Source organism: Scatophagus argus, chromosome 19 (genome assembly GCF_020382885.2).
Source record: "Scatophagus argus isolate fScaArg1 chromosome 19, fScaArg1.pri, whole genome shotgun sequence".
In the NCBI taxonomy this organism is placed as follows: Eukaryota; Metazoa; Chordata; class Actinopteri; family Scatophagidae; genus Scatophagus; species Scatophagus argus.
Window position 1 is genome coordinate 13,803,161 of NC_058511.1, and position 18,393 is coordinate 13,821,553.

Genomic DNA, 18,393 nt, shown 5'->3' on the forward strand with positions numbered 1-18,393 from the left:
TTATTTCAATGAACTGAAGAGTACTGCACAAAATTGCATCAGCAAAGGTTTATGCATAGACTTTGATTCTGAAAATATCATACACATAGTTTTTTAATCGAATAACTTCTCTGTAATTTCATAAACATTCTCATATGGCGTTTGGATAAATTCTTCACTATTTGTTTCCTTTTTTGATATGTTCCATACATCAGTGTGGAGAAAAGATTTGTCGAAGTCAATGCAAAAACATCGCAGCTCTGAATGTCACTGCACTGCACACACTACAAGACGTGTCCACTGTGAAACACTATGGCTGTATTCAAAACATAAAAGAGACTTTTGAACTGAAATAAAAAAAGAAAAATATGTCAAGTTTGGCAAATGCAGAACCAACAATAGGTAACAAAATAATTTAGCTGCAGTTTCAGAGAGACAAGAGGAGAGGACAACAAACTGACAGCAGAAGCTCTGGACATTTTTGACATTTTTCAAAGAGAAGTTGGACAAAAATGGCTGAAGTGATAGACCAGATCCCAGTGATGCTATGGAAGAAAAAAAAGGTAAACTGTCACTTCAAATGACAAATAACCAATGCAATCAGTTATAATTTCATAAAAGCATAAATGTATGTTTTTAATTTTCTTTAAAATGCTGACTATGAATTTATGGAATCAAGATTCAACTCAGCAGTCAGCTAAATTAGATTCTGGTGGGTTTACGCTCCAACTACATCCATGTTAGGCCCCTAGCTGTCCCATTAACTTTCAGTGGGCCTACAGTACAGACATTTCTCCATCTGGGACTCAGTCCATCGCATTGCACTTTTCCTCTGTGGTGTTAGGCCCGGGATGTCAGGGAGGCAAGTCCTTTGTCAGGTTAGCTTTGGAGAGAGCTGAGGGGAGCTGCCGCCGTGCTGCTGACTACATGTTTTTGTACATGGAGCGATCTCGTGGGAGCTGCGGCTGGCTCGCCGTCAGCTTCAGGTGGAAGTGGTAGACGGTGAGCGTGATGACAATTATGAGGGCCAGAATCAAGCCCAGGATGAGGGGGAGGGTCTCCTCCAGACGCTCCCGCTGGTCAGTGATGCACTTGTAGGCTACGAGAAGTGGAATAATAAACAGAATCAGCATGATGAGGTGACCAAATGTGACTGACAACATAGTGTAGATTTGTTCAGAAGCCATGTGTACATTGTCCTTTCAGGCTGGGTGATAGTGTCATCATTTTACAGAACTCTTTAAAAAAAGATTAGGGCTGCAGCTAAGAGTTATTTTCATTATTGTTTACTGTGCTGATGGATTTCTTGATTAGTGAGATCATTAGTGAGACCAAAATAAATAAATAAATAAATTAAATAATAGATAGCTAGAAATAAAATAAAATAAAATAAAATAAAATAAAATAAAATAAAATAAAATAAAATAAAATAAAATAAATATATTGGGATTCTGTTATGGGGGGTAAATAAACCAACAAATATGCATGTGAGAAGCTGGAAATTGAGAGCTTGGGGAATTTCTGCTCGAAAACTGACTGAAATGATTAAATGGTTATCAAAATATTTGAAGACTGATTTTCTGTCAACTGGACAGTGATCAATTCTAGATTAATTTCATGATTCCAATTAAATATCTAAGTAACTGAATGAGTTAAAGTTTTTAATGTTTATTACAGTTACAGCTAAGTTTTTCTGATCCAGTGTGAACAGCTTAACACATCTAATCGCACTGATCATCAGTCCCCACTGCGCGACTAATAAAGCTTTATCTTATCTTTGATTTTCCTGCTTACCGTCACATAGATTGTAGCATGAACCACGCACTCATCATGTGGCCCCTTCTAGGTTTAGTCAGGAATCAGTTTAGGCCCACAGAGGCATGCATGTGACTGCTGTGTGTGCATGTGCATATCAGTGAGTAAAAATATGAAAGTAGCATCTGCGTATGAAGCAGCTGAGGATTTTATTCACTGAGTGACACTAACGTGACACAGGTGCTTCTGTTCTCTCAATAATATAATTACACACACTTTTTTCTCCTTTTTTTGTGCTCAGTTAAAGGCATGTTAGCACAGGCGAAGGAGGACGCCTAAACCACAACAAGCTGCACAGTGTGTGTATGTGGTGTAAAGTTGAAGGTGTTTCCCCCTGTGGACAGCAGTCAGAGGGATGCAGTGAAGCATATAGCACAGCCTAGTTTACAGCAGCTCAGAGCAAATGATTCTTCCAAGGTGATTGGCTTCAGAGGACAGTCAGGTACAATGAGCATCTCTATAAAAGCTGCATTGAGTTCAAGGATATAACTGCTCTCATAAAGTCCTAATGGCTTCCACCTTTTCTTCCTTTCTCTTCCTCTCTGCATGTCTTTCATCTCTCCTGCTATCCTCTCTTTTTTCTCTCTTATTACCCTGTCTTCTTCTGTGCAGCCTTATACTCCTCACACTGCAGCAATAACCCCCTATAAGTGTGTGTGCGTGTGTGTGTGTGTAAGATTCAGAAAGAGAGGTAGGAGCTACAACACCCCCACACCAAGTCCTCATCATGGCTATCATCTCTGTTTTTTCCTAACGTGATTAAAAGACAGTGGCAGAGACGGACTTGTTTTTACGTAGCGGCGCTGCTCAGTAAGTCACTGGAGGATGTTCTTACGTTCGCTGAACATGAAGTCAGAGGTGATGTCGAAGGGCTGGATCTGGATGTCGTACATGGACACGGTGATGCCCTTCTGGTGGTCGCTTGAGATGAGGGTGAGAGTCTGCTGCGCTTGGCACACATAGGAGCGGCCAGCGGGGGTCACCAGGGCCGACAGGCGGTGGGTGCTGGCTGTGTGCTTGCCAGCTGGAGAGAGAGAGAGAGAGGATGAGTCACGAGTGAGTATGAAGTACGCATGAAGGCATTGTAATCTGTGGGTGTGTTTGTGTGTGTGTGTGAGCGAGAGGGAGAGGGAGATTGGTATCCGCTTAGGCCTCTGAGAAAACGTGCAAATTCCCAACTTCATGATGATGGAATTTGAGTGGATCAACAGAGACCAAAAGGAAAAGAGACAAGAAACACATCATACAAAATAAAACATACAACAAACGTATAAATATTTCGATTCGAGTTGACAATATGATTATTAAAACATCTGAAACTGAATTTATGAATGAATTTATGCGGCGGGTTTATTTTGGACGACGCTAACCGGACCATTACTTCCATTTTGTTTTTCACACTGCGCTCATAAAAAGATGAGGAGGATAATGATATAATTTGTATATTAATACGCGTGTTTTCAGGCAAAAGGCCCGCTGGAACTTGCCGGGCTCTATAGAAACAACTGTAATAATTCCAGTAAAATCTCTTTCCATACAGGTGGGCGAAAATCATAAATCCATGCATGAATCAACCCTCTAATTCGAGCTGAATGCAAACGTGAGAGGAATGAGAGCAAGTTGCGCTCGAAGCAGGCGGGGGTGGAAATGTGCTGAGTAGCCTACTGTACGCAGGCTCGGCGGGACACTCACGGTTGTATGCGTTGATGAAATGCGATGTCTCCGAGGTGTCGTAGACGAACTGGACCTTGCTAATCTTCCACACCTCAGTGCCCTTGTCACGGAACTCCTGTAACACGCAGACACACACACACACACACACACAGGCGTCAAACTGGGCTTTCCCACTGCATGGAGAGGACAGACCGTCTCACACTCCTCCACTCCACACTCCTGCCCACTGATGGCATACTAAGGGCTTGGATATATGCTGGTGATGAGTGAAGTAATTTCCGTTTAACTAAAATATGCTCCCTCGTCACAGCAAGCCTGGTGATGGCGCTTAATTTGGGGAAAAAAACAATATTTGACATAAGTTCAAAACTCGAGACTTTCGTAATGTTAAATGCTCAATAAAACTAAGACTCCAGCGTTTTACGTAAAAGCGCATATTTGGGTATGTGTGACGAAGTGTTGGTGCCTTGAGAGTCCCAGGAGACAGACTTGTTTAATTGCATGCCACAGCATATTATTATTAGTATTATTATACTATTTGCCCCGATGCTTTCTCGCCCACCTTAGAGAAGTAGATGCGGAGAGTGTAGGCATTGTTCTTCCAGGTTATGTGGATCTCTGACTCGGTGCTGCCACATTTCCCCTCAATTTCTGCTCCACGGGGCAGAGTGAACGACGTCTGCTCGGTGATCAGCTGCAAAAGCGTACAATAACCACGTAAAAAAAAAAAAAAAGTTGACAGAGACAGATTGTACGGAGTGTTTTGTCACTGGAGGTTTAAGCAACATCGGCGTCCTGTTTTACGCACGACTTTGTAGTGTAACAAAATATCCAGAAACAAGCAGGATCATTTGAACGGCTTGTTCTTAGCAGCGCACACAAAGAAAAGTCAATTTGATTGATGATTTGAAAGTGTTTCCTTATTTTTCTTTTTCTGATGGTGGGCCTCGTGCGGTGTCAGCGTTTTACGCACGACTACACCCCCCCAAAGCAGTCACTAAATACAATTCTAAGGCTTTCAAATTTCATTTTACCTATTAATAAGAACAAAAACGGTCAGTTATGTAGAGCATGTAGAGCATTTTCCCAGCGCTGCCAACACCTTTACGCACGAAGGAAAACCTTTAATGCAACACTTTATACAGTCACTGCGTATCTTTCTTTTATCTCAATGATCCACATGTGTTAAAATGCACTGGGGATTTCTTACGTCTATCCCGTTGAGGGCGAGCACGTCGTATGGCACGAGGAATTTGACGGCGAACTCCACCATCAGGCATGTTGTGCCGTTTTCCCGCACCGCAAAGATGGCTTTGTCCGGGTTGTTGGACAGACCGGACAGGTTCTCACCTTCCTGCTCCGCCAGCACCACGGACAGCACCAGCACACCTGACCACAGGGCAATATAGAACATTGGTGGTGGCACTTAATGTCAACGCAGTAACAGCTGAGGAGCACAGACATACCAAAACATGCACAATCAGCAGAAACAGCGGCATAGTTGGCTGCTCTGAGAGTTTCAAAACAGCCCCCCCCCTACCACACACACATACACACACATACACACACACACACTCACATTACTTGCATATCACCTCTACTTCCTCACGGCAAAGTCAACATCAGGTTGAAACACTGGGGACTGAAATCTGCAGTATCAGGGGAGCAACAGCACGCTGCTGGCTGCAGTCTACACGGCGTCAGAAAGTGACGGATTGCAACTCTGGTCACGCTTCTATATTCATATAAGGGGGAAATAACAGGTGATATGTAAGAAGACACATACGCTGTCAAGTGCGCACGCACACACACACGCGCGCGCACATACACGCACGTACACACACAGACAGACACGCACTGCAGCGAAGAGTCACGACAACAGCGCAAACAGACACACTCCCTCTTACCAAACACTCCAAGCAGCAGAAGTCGGGCACTCTCCGTGGTGCTGAAACCCAGTCGTCCCATCTCTATCAGTTTCCCCAGCGCTGAAAAAAGGGGGCTAACCGATCCAGTGCTAAACCCACGGAAAGACAGGAGAGAGCGAGAGAGACAGAGAGGGGGGCGGGAGAGAAAGAGGGGAGGAAAGAGAGAGACAGAGAGAGAGAGAGAGAGGAGGGACGCCTCTACTCAGCACCCAGAAGTCACGCTCACATCATTGTGAATGCAGTAGAAAAAGTCTCCAGGTTGGACGCGAGATCTGGTCAAGCCGTACCGAAGCAGCCGGATCGCAGGAGTTCTGGCCGTCCAAGCCGACCGCCCTCTCTGAGGCTGTCAGGTTTTAAACCCAGTCACAGCTGCAGGACTGAGCCCCTTCTGCGCATTATCACGAACAGTGGTCCTTCATGAGAAAGAAGCCCGTCCGCTGGATTTGTCTTTTCCTAGGAAAGTGCTCGGCATGTAGTGGCTGTTATTCCCGCAGTGCTGTAGTCTCCGTGTCTGTGGAAAAAGCTGTAGGCTGGGCTGGAATAATGTGTATGCGGAGGCAAGAGCCGACAACAACCCCCACCCCTCCTCCTCTCAAACTCCACTTCTGCAAGGTTGCAGCTGAGTTTGTGAAAATGAGTGCTGCAAAAAAAAAAAAAAAAAAAAAAATTAAATAAATAAATAAAATCTCGTCTTAAATGGAGACTTAAAATCTTTTATTTAGCATTTACTTCTACGAATAATTATGTCTTGTTGGGTAACGTAGAGAGATCTTTACTGAGAAACGTTTCCGAAGTTACGGCACAAGTGAACCTCATCATTTCTCTCACAAATGATTTAGATCAGACTAAACTTTATGCTTACCGATATGTTTTTTTCTTTACAGTTTATCTCTTTGCTCACCTGTAAACCAAATCCCACGACTCGCAGAATGATGTACTGACATTTTTGAAAATGCACTGTGTGTGGTAATGGTCTCTTTCTAACACAGAGACACACACACGCTTCCAACACAGGACACAATTGTCGTTTCAGATAGTGAGATTTTATTCAACCATTACAATCAATAATCGAAGATGGCAGACCTCTGGTGTGCTGAAAGATACAGAGAAATACGAAATACTCATCACATCACCCTCCACCTTCGATGCAACCCCGCCCACCCCAAGAGGAGTGGCAAAGGCTGCTGAACACCGGAGCAACCATCCACACTCAAAAGTTAGACATTTCGCGTAGATACAACATCTAACTGACAGGTTTTGGCATTTACGCACATAATTTACGCAGAGTACTTTGAGTTGCTGTTCATTTTTCTGTTATTAACTCAAAGTTAAAAGCATTTAGGCTCGTTTTCACTCCCCCTGTTCTTCGGTTGATAACGTCCGGATGTAAAGTGATAGAAACTGCAGGGCGTACGTGTCGTAGAATACTGGACATGGACGCTGATGCTCTGATCACATGCAAGAAAGGCGCTTAAGTTCTGAAGGTCAGTGAGGATCACAAGACACACTTTGGAGACGAATTTAGAAAAGCAGCGTTACTGAGTGTCACAGATCATGTCTGATCTCTCTGATCCAGCTGGGTAACGTAGGCTAATAGTCACAAGACACAACACCTTTTACGCATGACGCACTATTTCAGTTTTGCATCCTGAAATGAAAGTCGAACTCGCACTTGACGGAGCTGATACTGTCGATGCTGGGTTTACTGCCCACCTGGGGATGTTTTATGCTCTGAGGAAAAGTTTCTGATCGCGGCATTCGCCCTGTGATCAGAACAGGGTCCTCCCCCAACCCTTTCACGTCCTTTTTAAACTCCGGGGAGGTAAAACGGCGGAAGAGTTTGTTGCTCAACACAGAGAAAGTCGTAGACGGAAGAGGTTCCGCCTTGCAGGGAGATACGTCTCTTCTCCTCACGGTTCTGGACTTACGCAAAGGCACCAGTGTGCGCTCCGGAGGTGTGGGGCTCAGGATACTGGTTGGTAGACTACATCTCTTCTGATAGTAGCTGTCGTGAAATCGGCGCACACCAAAGTCTGATATTTTTGATTTTTCCGTCGCTGGGTCATTCTCACTTTTGTTGCCAGGAATGGGAGTCAGTAAGATGCCCAGCGCAGAGGGCACGCTCGGTTTGGGGGTGTTTCTGCTGGGCCGGGGTGAAAAGAAAATAGATTTTTGAGTCTCACAGCTTTGTATGAGAGGGGGGAGGTGTTCATCAGGAGTGGTCAACCTTTCCCCGGTTTTAGAATGCTTACAGTTGGGAGAAAGTTCGGAGGTTCGAGGCGGGGGTTTAGGGGTTAAGACTTCGGAGAAGATCAGGTCCTGCGGAGGCGAGGAGGGGCATTCAGTCTCTCTTTCAAACTCCTCTATAGAGTCCATCGATGGCATCCGACTCTGCTTTATCCAAGGCCTCAGTTGCCAAGAATAGTTTTGAACCAGCTGGTGATCTGCATGATTGCACGTTTGGAGGACCTCAAGTTTGTTCACTAAATGTCCAACTTTTCGATCAAACTTATCATTTACTTCACCGCATTCCAAACTAATTAGTGGCTGCGTACGTCCCTGTGCGCCACCCTCAGCCTCACGGCCCCTCTTGGAGCTGTTAGTGAGCGCAAAGATGCACTCCGTGTGGCCCAGGAACTTTGCCATTTCGACCGCAGAGTTACCAACTTTGTTCTGCCTGTCTATCTGAAGACCCAGCCTTTTGAAAGCCCTCACCAGAAACTCCACTACAGGCGAGTGACCTGCTACTGCGGCGTACATTAGCGCGGTGTTCCCCCATGTGTCCACAATCTCCGGGTCTGCATTGTTTCGGACCAGAATCTTCACCGCATCCAGGTATCCTTTCTCACAGGCGTAACTGAGCGCGGTGCGCCCGTCGCCGTCCTTAGAGTTGACATTGGCCCCTCTCTGCAGCAGAAGCTCTACAAATTTACACCGAGTCTGACTGTCGGGCAGCAGGATGGAAGAGATGAGAGGCGTCTGTGCGCCCTCTGTTTTAGAGTCCACGATTTCCCCATCCAGCGCGTCCAGAACGAACCGAGCGAGGTGAACTTTATCCTTGGACATCGCCTCCAGGAGGATCTTAGTGCCTGTTCGCTCCCCAGAGCTCCCCTGAGCCCTGAGCATGATTCTGAAGGGGGTCCTCAACTTATCTGAGAGATGACATCTTTCTACAAAACGGAACACGTTCTGCCCGAGACGAACACTGACAAAACGAATCCATCAGCACTGTTTTATATTGAAGGGGGAAGCCACGATGTTGCCGGGCAACGCAAACATAATTACCGCGCTTTGTTCTTCTTTCTGATGGAAATACTTCACTTACAATAACAATTAAGAGCTTCGGCGGTGGGGCCGCCTGTGTTCAGGAGTGGATCAGGGATATGAATTCATCCCACACTTGTTGATTGTGATGAGACTGCAGAGGTCATTGTTTGGGAAAGAAGTGCGGGGGTGCTGCGAGCACGCGCTGCGCCCTCCCGCTGATAACAACAAAGCTGGCGCGCGAGTATGGACCCCCCCCCCCCCCATTTGATACATTTTCAGTGCACAATAATCAGATCTGAACAGGAACAGACTGAGGAGATGAGCAATCGCTGTTGTTGGCGTGAGAATAAAGTTTTAATGGGTCAAAGATTAGTTTGATCCATTAAAAGCGTCAAATAATAAAAATGGGCAAGTCAAACAAAGAGGATTCTTTTCAAACACACGTCACGAGTGAATGAGTCACGTCCCATTTTACACCTGGATTTATTGGTACACATACTATAAAACAGTATTAAAGGAGCTGGATAACAACAGTATTTTCATTGCTTTAAGTTCAACAATACAATATAAATACAAAAAACACGCACAGAATGGTTTGTTGACAAGCTACAGTTCAAATAGAAAACAAAGAGGAGATACAGTAAAAACAGAGGAAATCAAATCCGTGATGTTGCTCTGCAAAAATAATCTGCATTTTTTTTTCTTGACAAACTAGAGAGCCAAAGGTTACATGTAATCACACAACAGAAACATTCAACTAGTGCAAAAAAGCCTCTAATAAACATAATAATCTTAAACTACACATTATATCTAATATATATAATATATATATTCATTTATTTATATATATCTTCATATAAATAACCCCTTAATTTGGCATTTAATCATTCATAAAATTTTAACTTCCTAACAGACACTGAGTGGCACATTTGAAAGCGATGGAATAAAATTTAAAAGCACTTTTACTCATTTATCTCTGCACTAGATATGTGGTGAGAGCTTTATACTGTGTTGTGTGGTGCAGTAAGGGCAGACCAGAGAACAGAAACAAAAAAATAACAAAGATGATGATCCCAGTGGTTGATAAATGTCTTTCCCCAACATCCAACAGACCCACTCTATCCCCCAAGCCCTTGTATGACAGAGGACAGTTGCTAAAAAAGTAAACTACATACATTCCAGTATATACAAAAAAAAATCCCGTCTACCCTTTATGTGTGTTACAGCAGAATACAACAGGGAAAAAAAAAATTAAAATTAAAATGGCCAAAAAGCCTAGAGGTGCTTTTATCCCCATGTTTTCATAACATTATCATTATAGCTTTTGTGACTGTGGTGATCTTAGTGGTGTGCCATGCAATGTGAATGCTTGGCATGATCATATGTGCACAAATACTACAGGATTACTTCATTAGAGTACTTTCAAGTCACGCTTCCTTGTCTACAGTGGCTTTTTGTCAGGCAGTGACACCAGGATTTCTAACACTAGTGCTTCCTCAAAAGATCTGTAGTCTCAGAGGGAACCTGGTTGGGACACAGAGGGATACCGGCCTTGTCTGAAGTCCCCGCTGTGGACAGTGTGTGTGGCAGCCATGTCAACAGGCTTTGTTAGAAATCCATTAGAATGACTCAGTCTGATCTTCCCTGACCAAAGGCCAGCAGGGAAATGAGGATTACAAGCTGAGGTCGCTAACGTGCAGTCAGGGAGCTATTAAGGGAACACTTCAATACTGCAACACCGCTTTAATGAGTGGGAAACTGTGGTGGTGGCGAGATGTGGTGGTTTTGACTTCTGTCCAAAACTCTTGTCTGATAGTGATGGGCCGGTCAATTAAAGCAAAGTAGTACAGCAGAATTAATATGCTGCCAAGAATACGTTCATTTTGTTATGTGTGTATTACAGATATGGCACAAGTTTCAAGTGCAAAACTCCTTTGTGCAAAGGCCAATTTTAATCCTACTTAACCTTTTACTTAGTTGCACTTGCCCACTTTATATCAACACTTTCTGTTAGGTGACGTCAATACTTGCGTCACTGTTTTGGTTTGTGGGAATCACTACATAAAGGCTAAAAAAGCAGCCACAATTTGATTATTGATACTTTTATCTTCTTTTGGTTACTGTTGATGTCCTAATCGATCCTCTACACCTTAAAGGGAATCGTGTTTGTTAATCCTTTCTTTTGCATAGTATACATGATTTTGAGCCTATCATTAGGAGTATAAAACATAGAGTTTAGTGGGTGTAAACTTGTGGTGGCTGAGCACAAACAACTGTAAAAAAAAACAACAACAAAAAAAAAAAAACAAGGTGCTTCACTTTTACTTTAAAATGCTGCTGCTAAAAGTGAAACACAACAGTTACACAATCTCTTGGGTGTTTCCTACTAATTAAAACAATCTGACTGAGAAATCAGTGCTAATAATCGAAGTGAACATCAATCTATTGGGACCCCTTCATAGTCTGACTCAGCAAGACACCGAGTCTTTTTACAGAGGGTTGTGACACTGCTGAACAACAAGCAAAGTCAGTAACACATCTTTGTGAAGTCAAACAACTTGCACTGTAGGAATCAGTGACATGGAGTTTGCCACTCATACAGTGTTTTTTTTTTTTTTTTTAAATACATTCTTACTCAAATACAGAAAACCTACAGTAGTGTACTGCTACATTTTCCACATTGTAATGATGGCCTATCACATACAAAGTGCTCAGGACAGGACTGGTGTGTAGCATACAGTGTATTTCACAAAGTTTATTCATTTGTGCTGAGTTGACATTAAATCTTATACATATTCTTCTCTCCTCTTCCACGCTGTTTCTGGAGCTGATTAAATTAAAAAAAAAAAAAAAAAAAAAATCAAAAGGAAAACGGACATCCACTTCCCGCAAGTGTGTGTTGTGTATGTGTGCATGTGCGTGTGTCCACCAATAGCTGCAGCTTGTGTTATCCGTAGAACGCAGAGAACATTGAAGGTGATAGAAAATTTACATCTGCATACAGTGGAGGGGATGTGTCCAGCTCTGTTGCCTCATCTCTGAGGTTACATTAACTCTCTCGATAAGTGGTTAAACCCCCTGCAAAACAGTGAGACGCTCCAGTGGCTCAATGGTATAAAGTTAGCGGGTGGGGTAAAGGCAGGGTAGGGCTACTGAGTGATTGTGTGTGAACAGGGCAGAGACAGTGACGTAGACAGGGTTAACATCTCTGGGTTGTACAGGGCTATCCGTGGTGGAGTGTTTCTGCACCTGCATGTGTGTATATGAGTGTATGTGTGTGCGTGTGTCCGTATGCGCGCGTGTGTCTCAGTCTTAGTCGCTCACACCACCGTGGCAGGTCTGCGGTCCATCTCCTCCTCCAACTTCACCATCTGCTGCATGTCCTTGGCCTTTGAGGTGACAGCAAACAGACAAACACACAGATGAAGAAAGCAAACCTCTCACTAAATGCACACGTGCAGCAGTTGCAGGAGATCCACCACTTGTCTTTCGTTACCAATTGTGACGTGTTCAGGTTTGATAGCTTATCAGTAAGAGAATGACTCTCTTTCTCCCTTGGCAATAAACCCTTCTGTCATGTACATTTCTGTGCAGGTAATATAAACCACATGCTTTGTATGAATGATGTGTAATGACTGCCACAAAATGTCTGCACTGACACTGTCACACATAATGAAAGAAAACGAATTATGAGCCAAAGCAAAAGCACAGTGGGGCAGGTTGGGAGCTGGCTATTTTTGCTTAGTAATAGCTGGTGAGTCACAGTGATAAACGACTCACGCTGCTAGTTGGCATTGCTGACACCCTGAGCGCTGCAGACTACAAATGTGGGAATGGGATTTCACAAGAAAAAGAAAAATGAATCACTTTGTTTCTTTAATCGTCTCTTCAGAGACGAGCCTGTCGTGTACCACTCCCTTGCTTCGCTCAGTGGTGAGTCACCTCCAGATTGCTCATTATAGTAGTCAGTGTAGTAAAGTGGCAGATTTTAACAGGCTCGGCAGAAAACTGCAGTGAAAATAAGTGCGTGACATGACTGAGAGAAAGGAAAGAGATGGAACGAAGGAAACGTGATTGCTAAGTGATGACAGAAAAGGTGGTGCTGACAGAGATGTGGTATGAGAGGTCCAGTGAGATGGAGATGCCTACCTTGAACCTGTTTGTTTGCATGGTGTGATTTCAAAAGCTGTGACAAAAGAAGCAAATCATATTAAAAACAAATGAACATGTGCATACATGTAAGACATGTAAAAGGAATGGGCTGGGGCAGATGACAAAATAAAATGGAGAGATGGAGATATGTGCACTTAATACATACAGTGCAGAGAAATACAACCCAGTCGAGCGTGATACTGAGGTAACCTTTCAGTACAACGCTTCGTTAGCACTAGACAACAATAAGTTGTCTTAACAGAGACTTTGACTCTTTAATATAGACTGTTTGTTTTTTGTCACTGCCGAGACACTTGAGACAGCTCGGATGCCAGCTATGTGAAAACACTTCCTGCAAAACTAATTACAGTTTACACCACCAATGATACAAACTACAACCATTATCTAGGGAAGAAATCAGCCACAGGACTGCTTTAGTCCCCAGTCTCGACTTTCACTTACGCTTACAAAGTCAGTGGAGCACAGAGGACCACAAACTGATAGATGTTCTGGTTTATGCACCTAGTGTGGCTAAGAAGTGTTTTGGTTATATATTTTTGCTAATGGCAAGAGGCAGGGTTGACAGTCATCTTCAGCAATTTCCTCCAAACAGTATACTAGCAGTGAAATTCTGACCGTAAGGTTCATTTCTTTTTATTTTGTGTCGTACCTGTTCATTGAACTTCTCCAGTTTCTCCAACTGTTCTCTCTGGTTTTTCTCTAGCTGCTCCATCTCCTTCTGATGCTTCATGGCGAGCTGCAGATACATTATGATCATTCAGTTACACTTTAATATTATAAATAAGTAGCATATTTTATTAGTTTAACAGAGTCTCAAGCAACAGTTAAGTAAGTGGAGATCACAAAAAAACATTCATCAGTTTTAGAAAATTTGCTCTATTGCTTTTCTCCTTACTGTAGTCGTAACTACTGATCTCTGCACACATTGGGTGAGAGGTCCTGTACACCACATGACAGGTTGTGTCACATCAAATTTCTGACAAGTCAGATATTTTTTCTTACTGTGGTCAGTCATGCTTAGATTGTTTAGACTACTGTTGTTAAGAAAGCAAACCATCTCTCTGTGCTTGTCATCAAGATAAAAAATAATCTGGATTTAGAGATCTTTTCTGTCACAGTGGAAATGCCTACGTTTCTTCTGGATCGGTGACACATTTTCTTAAATAATAATAAGAATGTGTAAATAAGAATGTTTCTTTGCATATGGTAAAACTGAACTATCTGGAGTAGCTTTGTACTGTGTGAACACGTTACCACTAAAATAGGAGAATCACTGGTATATTTGTCAGCTAAATATTTTAAAAATTAAACCGTGAACAACTTACCCTCTTCCTCTCATCCAGGAACTTCTTGGTGTTGCTGCTGTTTAACTCTCGCACTCTCCTGACCAGCAAAAAGAGAACAGGACCATGATGTTACGAGTGGGCCAAAACACTCACATTCGACAACCAAGTCAACTTACTGCTGAAAGACTGACATGATGACAGATACGCAGAATATGACCCACCTCTCTCTCTCGGCCTTGTTTTTTATGCTCTTATCCTGGCTGATGGCTTTACTGTTTTCCATGGACATCTTGGCCTGGTTGGCACGCATTTCTTTGCTCTGTCTGAAATTGTGGAACAAGAAGTCACACGTACCGTAAGGAAACGTGATCGCAGCCAGCATTTAAAACAGCTGCAAGTGAAACTGGGGTTTGAGTCAATTGATTCACAGGGTTGCTGTCACTCTAGGACTCGTCACATACAGTAAATAGGTGTATACACATGCATGTGTGTGTGTGTGTGTGTGGACGTGTATTCCTGGGGACAAAAATCTGTTTATACAGTCACATCGTGAGAACCCGCCTTACTTGTGGTGGCAAAATGCAAGCCCCCACAACAAAAATCATTAAATATTAGGGTGAAGACTTGCTTTAAGGTTAGGCTGAGGTTAGGGTTAGGATTAGGCAAGCAATGTTTATTGTTATGGTTAGGTGGTGGTTAAGCCCCCAGGAAATGAATGGAAGTCTACATAAAAAGAGAGAGACGGAGAGAGTGAGCCTCTCACCGTTCCTGGATGAGTTTGAGCTGCATGGTCTGCTGTTCCTGGACAGTGGCCAGGAGTTTCTTGAGGTGTTCACACTGCTGTGTGACGTGGCTGTCCTTCATCTCCTGCTCCTCGCTGCTGTGACTGCTGATCAGCTCTGACCACTCTTTAGTGTGCTGTGCTGTGATGTCCTTTACCTTTGCACACATAGGCAGACTTGTCAGTGAACCGTGCATCAGCTTAGTGGAAAGGATGCTGGTTTAGGAATTTTTGTATGAATTTTTGTGCTACCTTGGCTTTGTGATCAGCGATCAGCGTTTGGATCTTATCCTCCGTTTCCTTCTTCAGCTCTTGGCAGTTGTTTTCCCTTTGGAGAAACCACATACATTCAAGTGGTGATTTAAGTCCAGGCATATCACATTTAGTTCAAGTGCTTTCATTTAAAAGGCAGGCTCAAACAAAGAGGCTTCTCCATGCAGTCCACACTGTCACTGAGGGTGGAAACTGAGGCTAACAGGTTTCCCTGAACCTGAACCAGCACACACAGCAAATTGGGCCAATACATCGCAATGTCAGTATATAGCACTTCTGGATTGCCCCCCCATACCCTCGTTTCTTGATGGCTTTCTCTAGAAGTTTCTCCAAAGTTGTCTTCTCCTTATCGTGCTGAGACACCATCTTGTCCACCTGGGTGCAGTGAGCTTTCTGCATTGTGTTTTGATCCTGTTGGAAAAAAACAGAACAAGTGTCACTTAAGTTATTACGTTGTGAAAGTGCAGTTTTTCATATTTCACCCTCTTCTATAAGCCAAAGTATGAGAAATCAGCCTGATACAAATTTTGAACAGGCAGCTAGAATATGTAACAGATTATTATTCTTAAGACATTCATATGTTGTTGTTGTTGTTGTCTTCATTTACGAATGAGCCAGCAGGCCTCTTAATTCAGTCAACAGATGGATCTGGATGGTACTATTATCCGTGTTATGCGATAGGAGTGAATACTGTGGTAATTAATCAGCCACGATGAATGAGCCAGCAGCCTCTATGTTATGCTGGTCAAAGGAACAGCAACTTTAGCAAGTCTAATTTCTTATAAAACATTAATTATGTGGCATCTGCGTATTTGTAATGGACAGATCGTGTGTTTCTGTGTGTGTGTGCGCGGATGAGCACAGAAGCAGTGGAAGATGAAAGGTGGAGGCGGCCCCCTTGCTGTGTTTCTGTCCCTCTGAGCATCAATGACCGTCTAGGATAAGCAGCAGCCTCTTTGCTTTACCGACAGACCGGTAGGCACTGAAACAATCACTCACCTTTGAGTGTTTCTTCTTTAAAGCGCTGAGCTCCTTCTGTTGCTTTTTTATCAACTTAAGGTACGTCTGCAATGGGAGAGAATTTGATTTTTTTTTTATTTAGTGCAGGTCTTTGAACATGTCAGACTGGGGCAACATGACATCTGGGTACGTTAGTCAGGTCTGTGAAGTATTTTGTGACTGAAATCATTATTGGTAGAAAAGGGTGGTTACAGCTGTTAAGTTTTACCCAGAAAATACATAAAATATGTACTAAAGAATCACACTGTAAATTTAGCTATTTAAGTGTAGTAACTATGTACCTTATTTTATATTTCTTATTATATTGAGTAATTATTCCATATTCTCATTCTCATAGCTTCATTTCGCATTAAGTATACTGATAATATAATACAATAATATATGTCTTACAGACTGAGCTGTAGCAGTGTTGTCAGTGTATTAATGATGAGGAATTACCAACCTTCATTTGTTTTAAGTCATCAATGCTGACATTAGGCACAAGTGCAGTATCTAAAACAACAGAGAAAAGTGAGGTTTAATGTCCACATAGTGTAAATATGTATGTGTTTATAAAGTGTGTATTTTAAGTCAGTAGATACCCTTCTTGGTTTCGGCTGTGTTATTTTGGGCAGAGTTGGAGGTCTGGGCCATGTCTGAGCTGGTTTGTGGTGTCACGCTGGCCTTTACAGTGTCTCCTTTTCCCTTTCCCTTCTTATCGTTCTTTGAGCTTCCACTGGGAACATCTGCTATGTCGTTCTACCAAAGACAAATAATTCATTTAAGTGGGAAGAGACTGTTTTTACAGGCTTAGATGCAGGATTCCAATAGTCAAACCAGTATGGATGTCTTTATAAACTAAAGCTTCAGATGTGTGTGTTAGTTGTCATGTGTACCGTGTCAATCCCCAGGGCCTTCATCTGGTCAGCTCTCTTTTCTGCAATGGTCAAGAACTTCTTTGGGTCTGACAGGGCATCCACAATTGCTGAAACACACAAAACAATTACTTGTGATTTGTAAAACAATCTCTTATGACCGACTGTCGTTTATCAAAACGAGGGTTAAAAGTTTCAAGAAGATCTGAGAGTCTTCAATTTTTGAAGTGGTTAAAACAACATTTATTTTGACTGCAGCAAAAGTAATGATATTTAGCAACATGGCAGTAAACAGGCACAGATCTGTGCACCTATCACAAAAGCTATCCTCGTCTTGCATGATTAACTAATGCTGACTGAAGTACACTACTGAAAACTGAGGGAGGATCTTACTACTTGTTTGAATAGGGCTGTTTGTCAGGGAAAGGGTTTTATTTTGAGCTCCTAGTAGAGCGCTTTTAGTCTGGTAGGGAAGTTACTCTGCCAGCAGATCTTACAGAGCAAAGCTAATGGTTACAGTCTGCACAAGCCCCTTGGCTTTATTTAATGATGACTCCAATTGTCCTGCTCATTTGTATGCTTCCGCCTGTTTTAAACTGTTTATTACTGCAGCTTCACTGTCATCATCATTTGCACTGTGCCGTTACTCTGAATGCTCAAATCAACCCAGGGCAGAGTGAAAGTGAGCAGAGATGCTCGCTTCCTTCTGTTTCACTCCTCCCTACAGGCTACAGAAACAACTTTATTGTCAGCCACGAATAAACTGAGTAGTAAAACAAAGTACGTCAGCACAAAACAAACAAACCTGTAATTCTGCATTTACACATTGAAGCTCATAAAGCAATATGCATAAAGTTTTGTAATTGTTGGAAATGTATGTGTGTGCGTGTTCCTCTCACCTCCGAAGCCGTCGGGCACGTAGGTCTTAAGGATGATTTGGCAGAAGATTGTGGGCAATGACAGGGGCTTGTTGCCCTCGTTCCTCAGCGAGATGTGACGGTAGCCAGCCTGCAGGCCATCCAGAGGCAGGATTCGCTGGCCAATCAGCTTGTTGTTGTCATCGTAGACGGCGATGCGCAGTACTGCCAGATCCGGTAAGATCACCTAAGAGGGAGGGATGAAAAAGGGTAAATGCAGGGTGGGAGGGAGAAAGAGCCAGAACATGGGGGGAGGAGACAAAGAGGGTGTGAGGACAAAAAGTGAGACAGAACACAGAAGAAAAGTTGGTCATCAGCCCTGTGGTACCGCAGGAAGTCTTCTTAACTCACTGTGGTGTGAAGAAACGTAAATGACAAACTATTTTGCAGCTACTGCCATAAATTCTTGTTTTTGAACTAAAGCAG

General features: G+C 43.0%; 2 protein-coding genes across 7 annotated transcripts in view; both read right to left on the reverse strand.

The window, feature by feature from the left end:
* Positions 1-508: 508 nt before the first annotated feature.
* lamp5 (lysosomal associated membrane protein family member 5) lies at positions 509-6,600 on the reverse strand. The gene is made up of 7 exons (XM_046373946.1): positions 6,558-6,600; positions 5,376-5,594; positions 4,679-4,857; positions 4,031-4,162; positions 3,487-3,583; positions 2,630-2,818; positions 509-1,078 (listed from the first exon to the last, which is right to left on the reverse strand). The coding sequence occupies exons 1-7, from the start codon at positions 6,598-6,600 to the stop codon at positions 903-905; spliced, it is 1,035 nt and encodes a 344-aa protein (XP_046229902.1). The 3' UTR covers positions 509-902.
* Positions 6,601-9,127: 2,527 nt separating this feature from the next.
* The window catches only part of LOC124051016 (1-phosphatidylinositol 4,5-bisphosphate phosphodiesterase beta-4-like), a 61,101-nt gene continuing 51,835 nt past the window's right edge, over positions 9,128-18,393 (reverse strand). For 3 of the 6 annotated variants that reach the window (XM_046374024.1, XM_046374023.1, XM_046374029.1), the window contains 13 exons: positions 17,950-18,154; positions 17,072-17,160; positions 16,778-16,934; positions 16,639-16,688; positions 16,176-16,241; positions 15,472-15,587; positions 15,156-15,231; positions 14,886-15,061; positions 14,344-14,445; positions 14,162-14,219; positions 13,486-13,572; positions 11,988-12,052; positions 9,128-11,490 (listed from right to left, as the gene is read on the reverse strand). In XM_046374024.1, coding sequence (XP_046229980.1) covers positions 11,295-11,490; positions 11,988-12,052; positions 13,486-13,572; positions 14,162-14,219; positions 14,344-14,445; positions 14,886-15,061; positions 15,156-15,231; positions 15,472-15,587; positions 16,176-16,241; positions 16,639-16,688; positions 16,778-16,934; positions 17,072-17,160; positions 17,950-18,154 — 1,443 coding nt within the window. In that variant the 3' untranslated portion in view covers positions 9,128-11,294. Of the gene's footprint in view, positions 12,053-12,812; positions 12,850-13,485; positions 13,573-14,161; positions 14,220-14,343; positions 14,446-14,885; positions 15,062-15,155; positions 15,232-15,471; positions 15,588-16,175; positions 16,242-16,638; positions 16,689-16,777; positions 16,935-17,071; positions 17,161-17,949; positions 18,155-18,393 lie in introns of all 6 variants that reach the window. The other 3 variants (XM_046374026.1, XM_046374027.1, XM_046374028.1) reach the window with 3 other exon arrangements.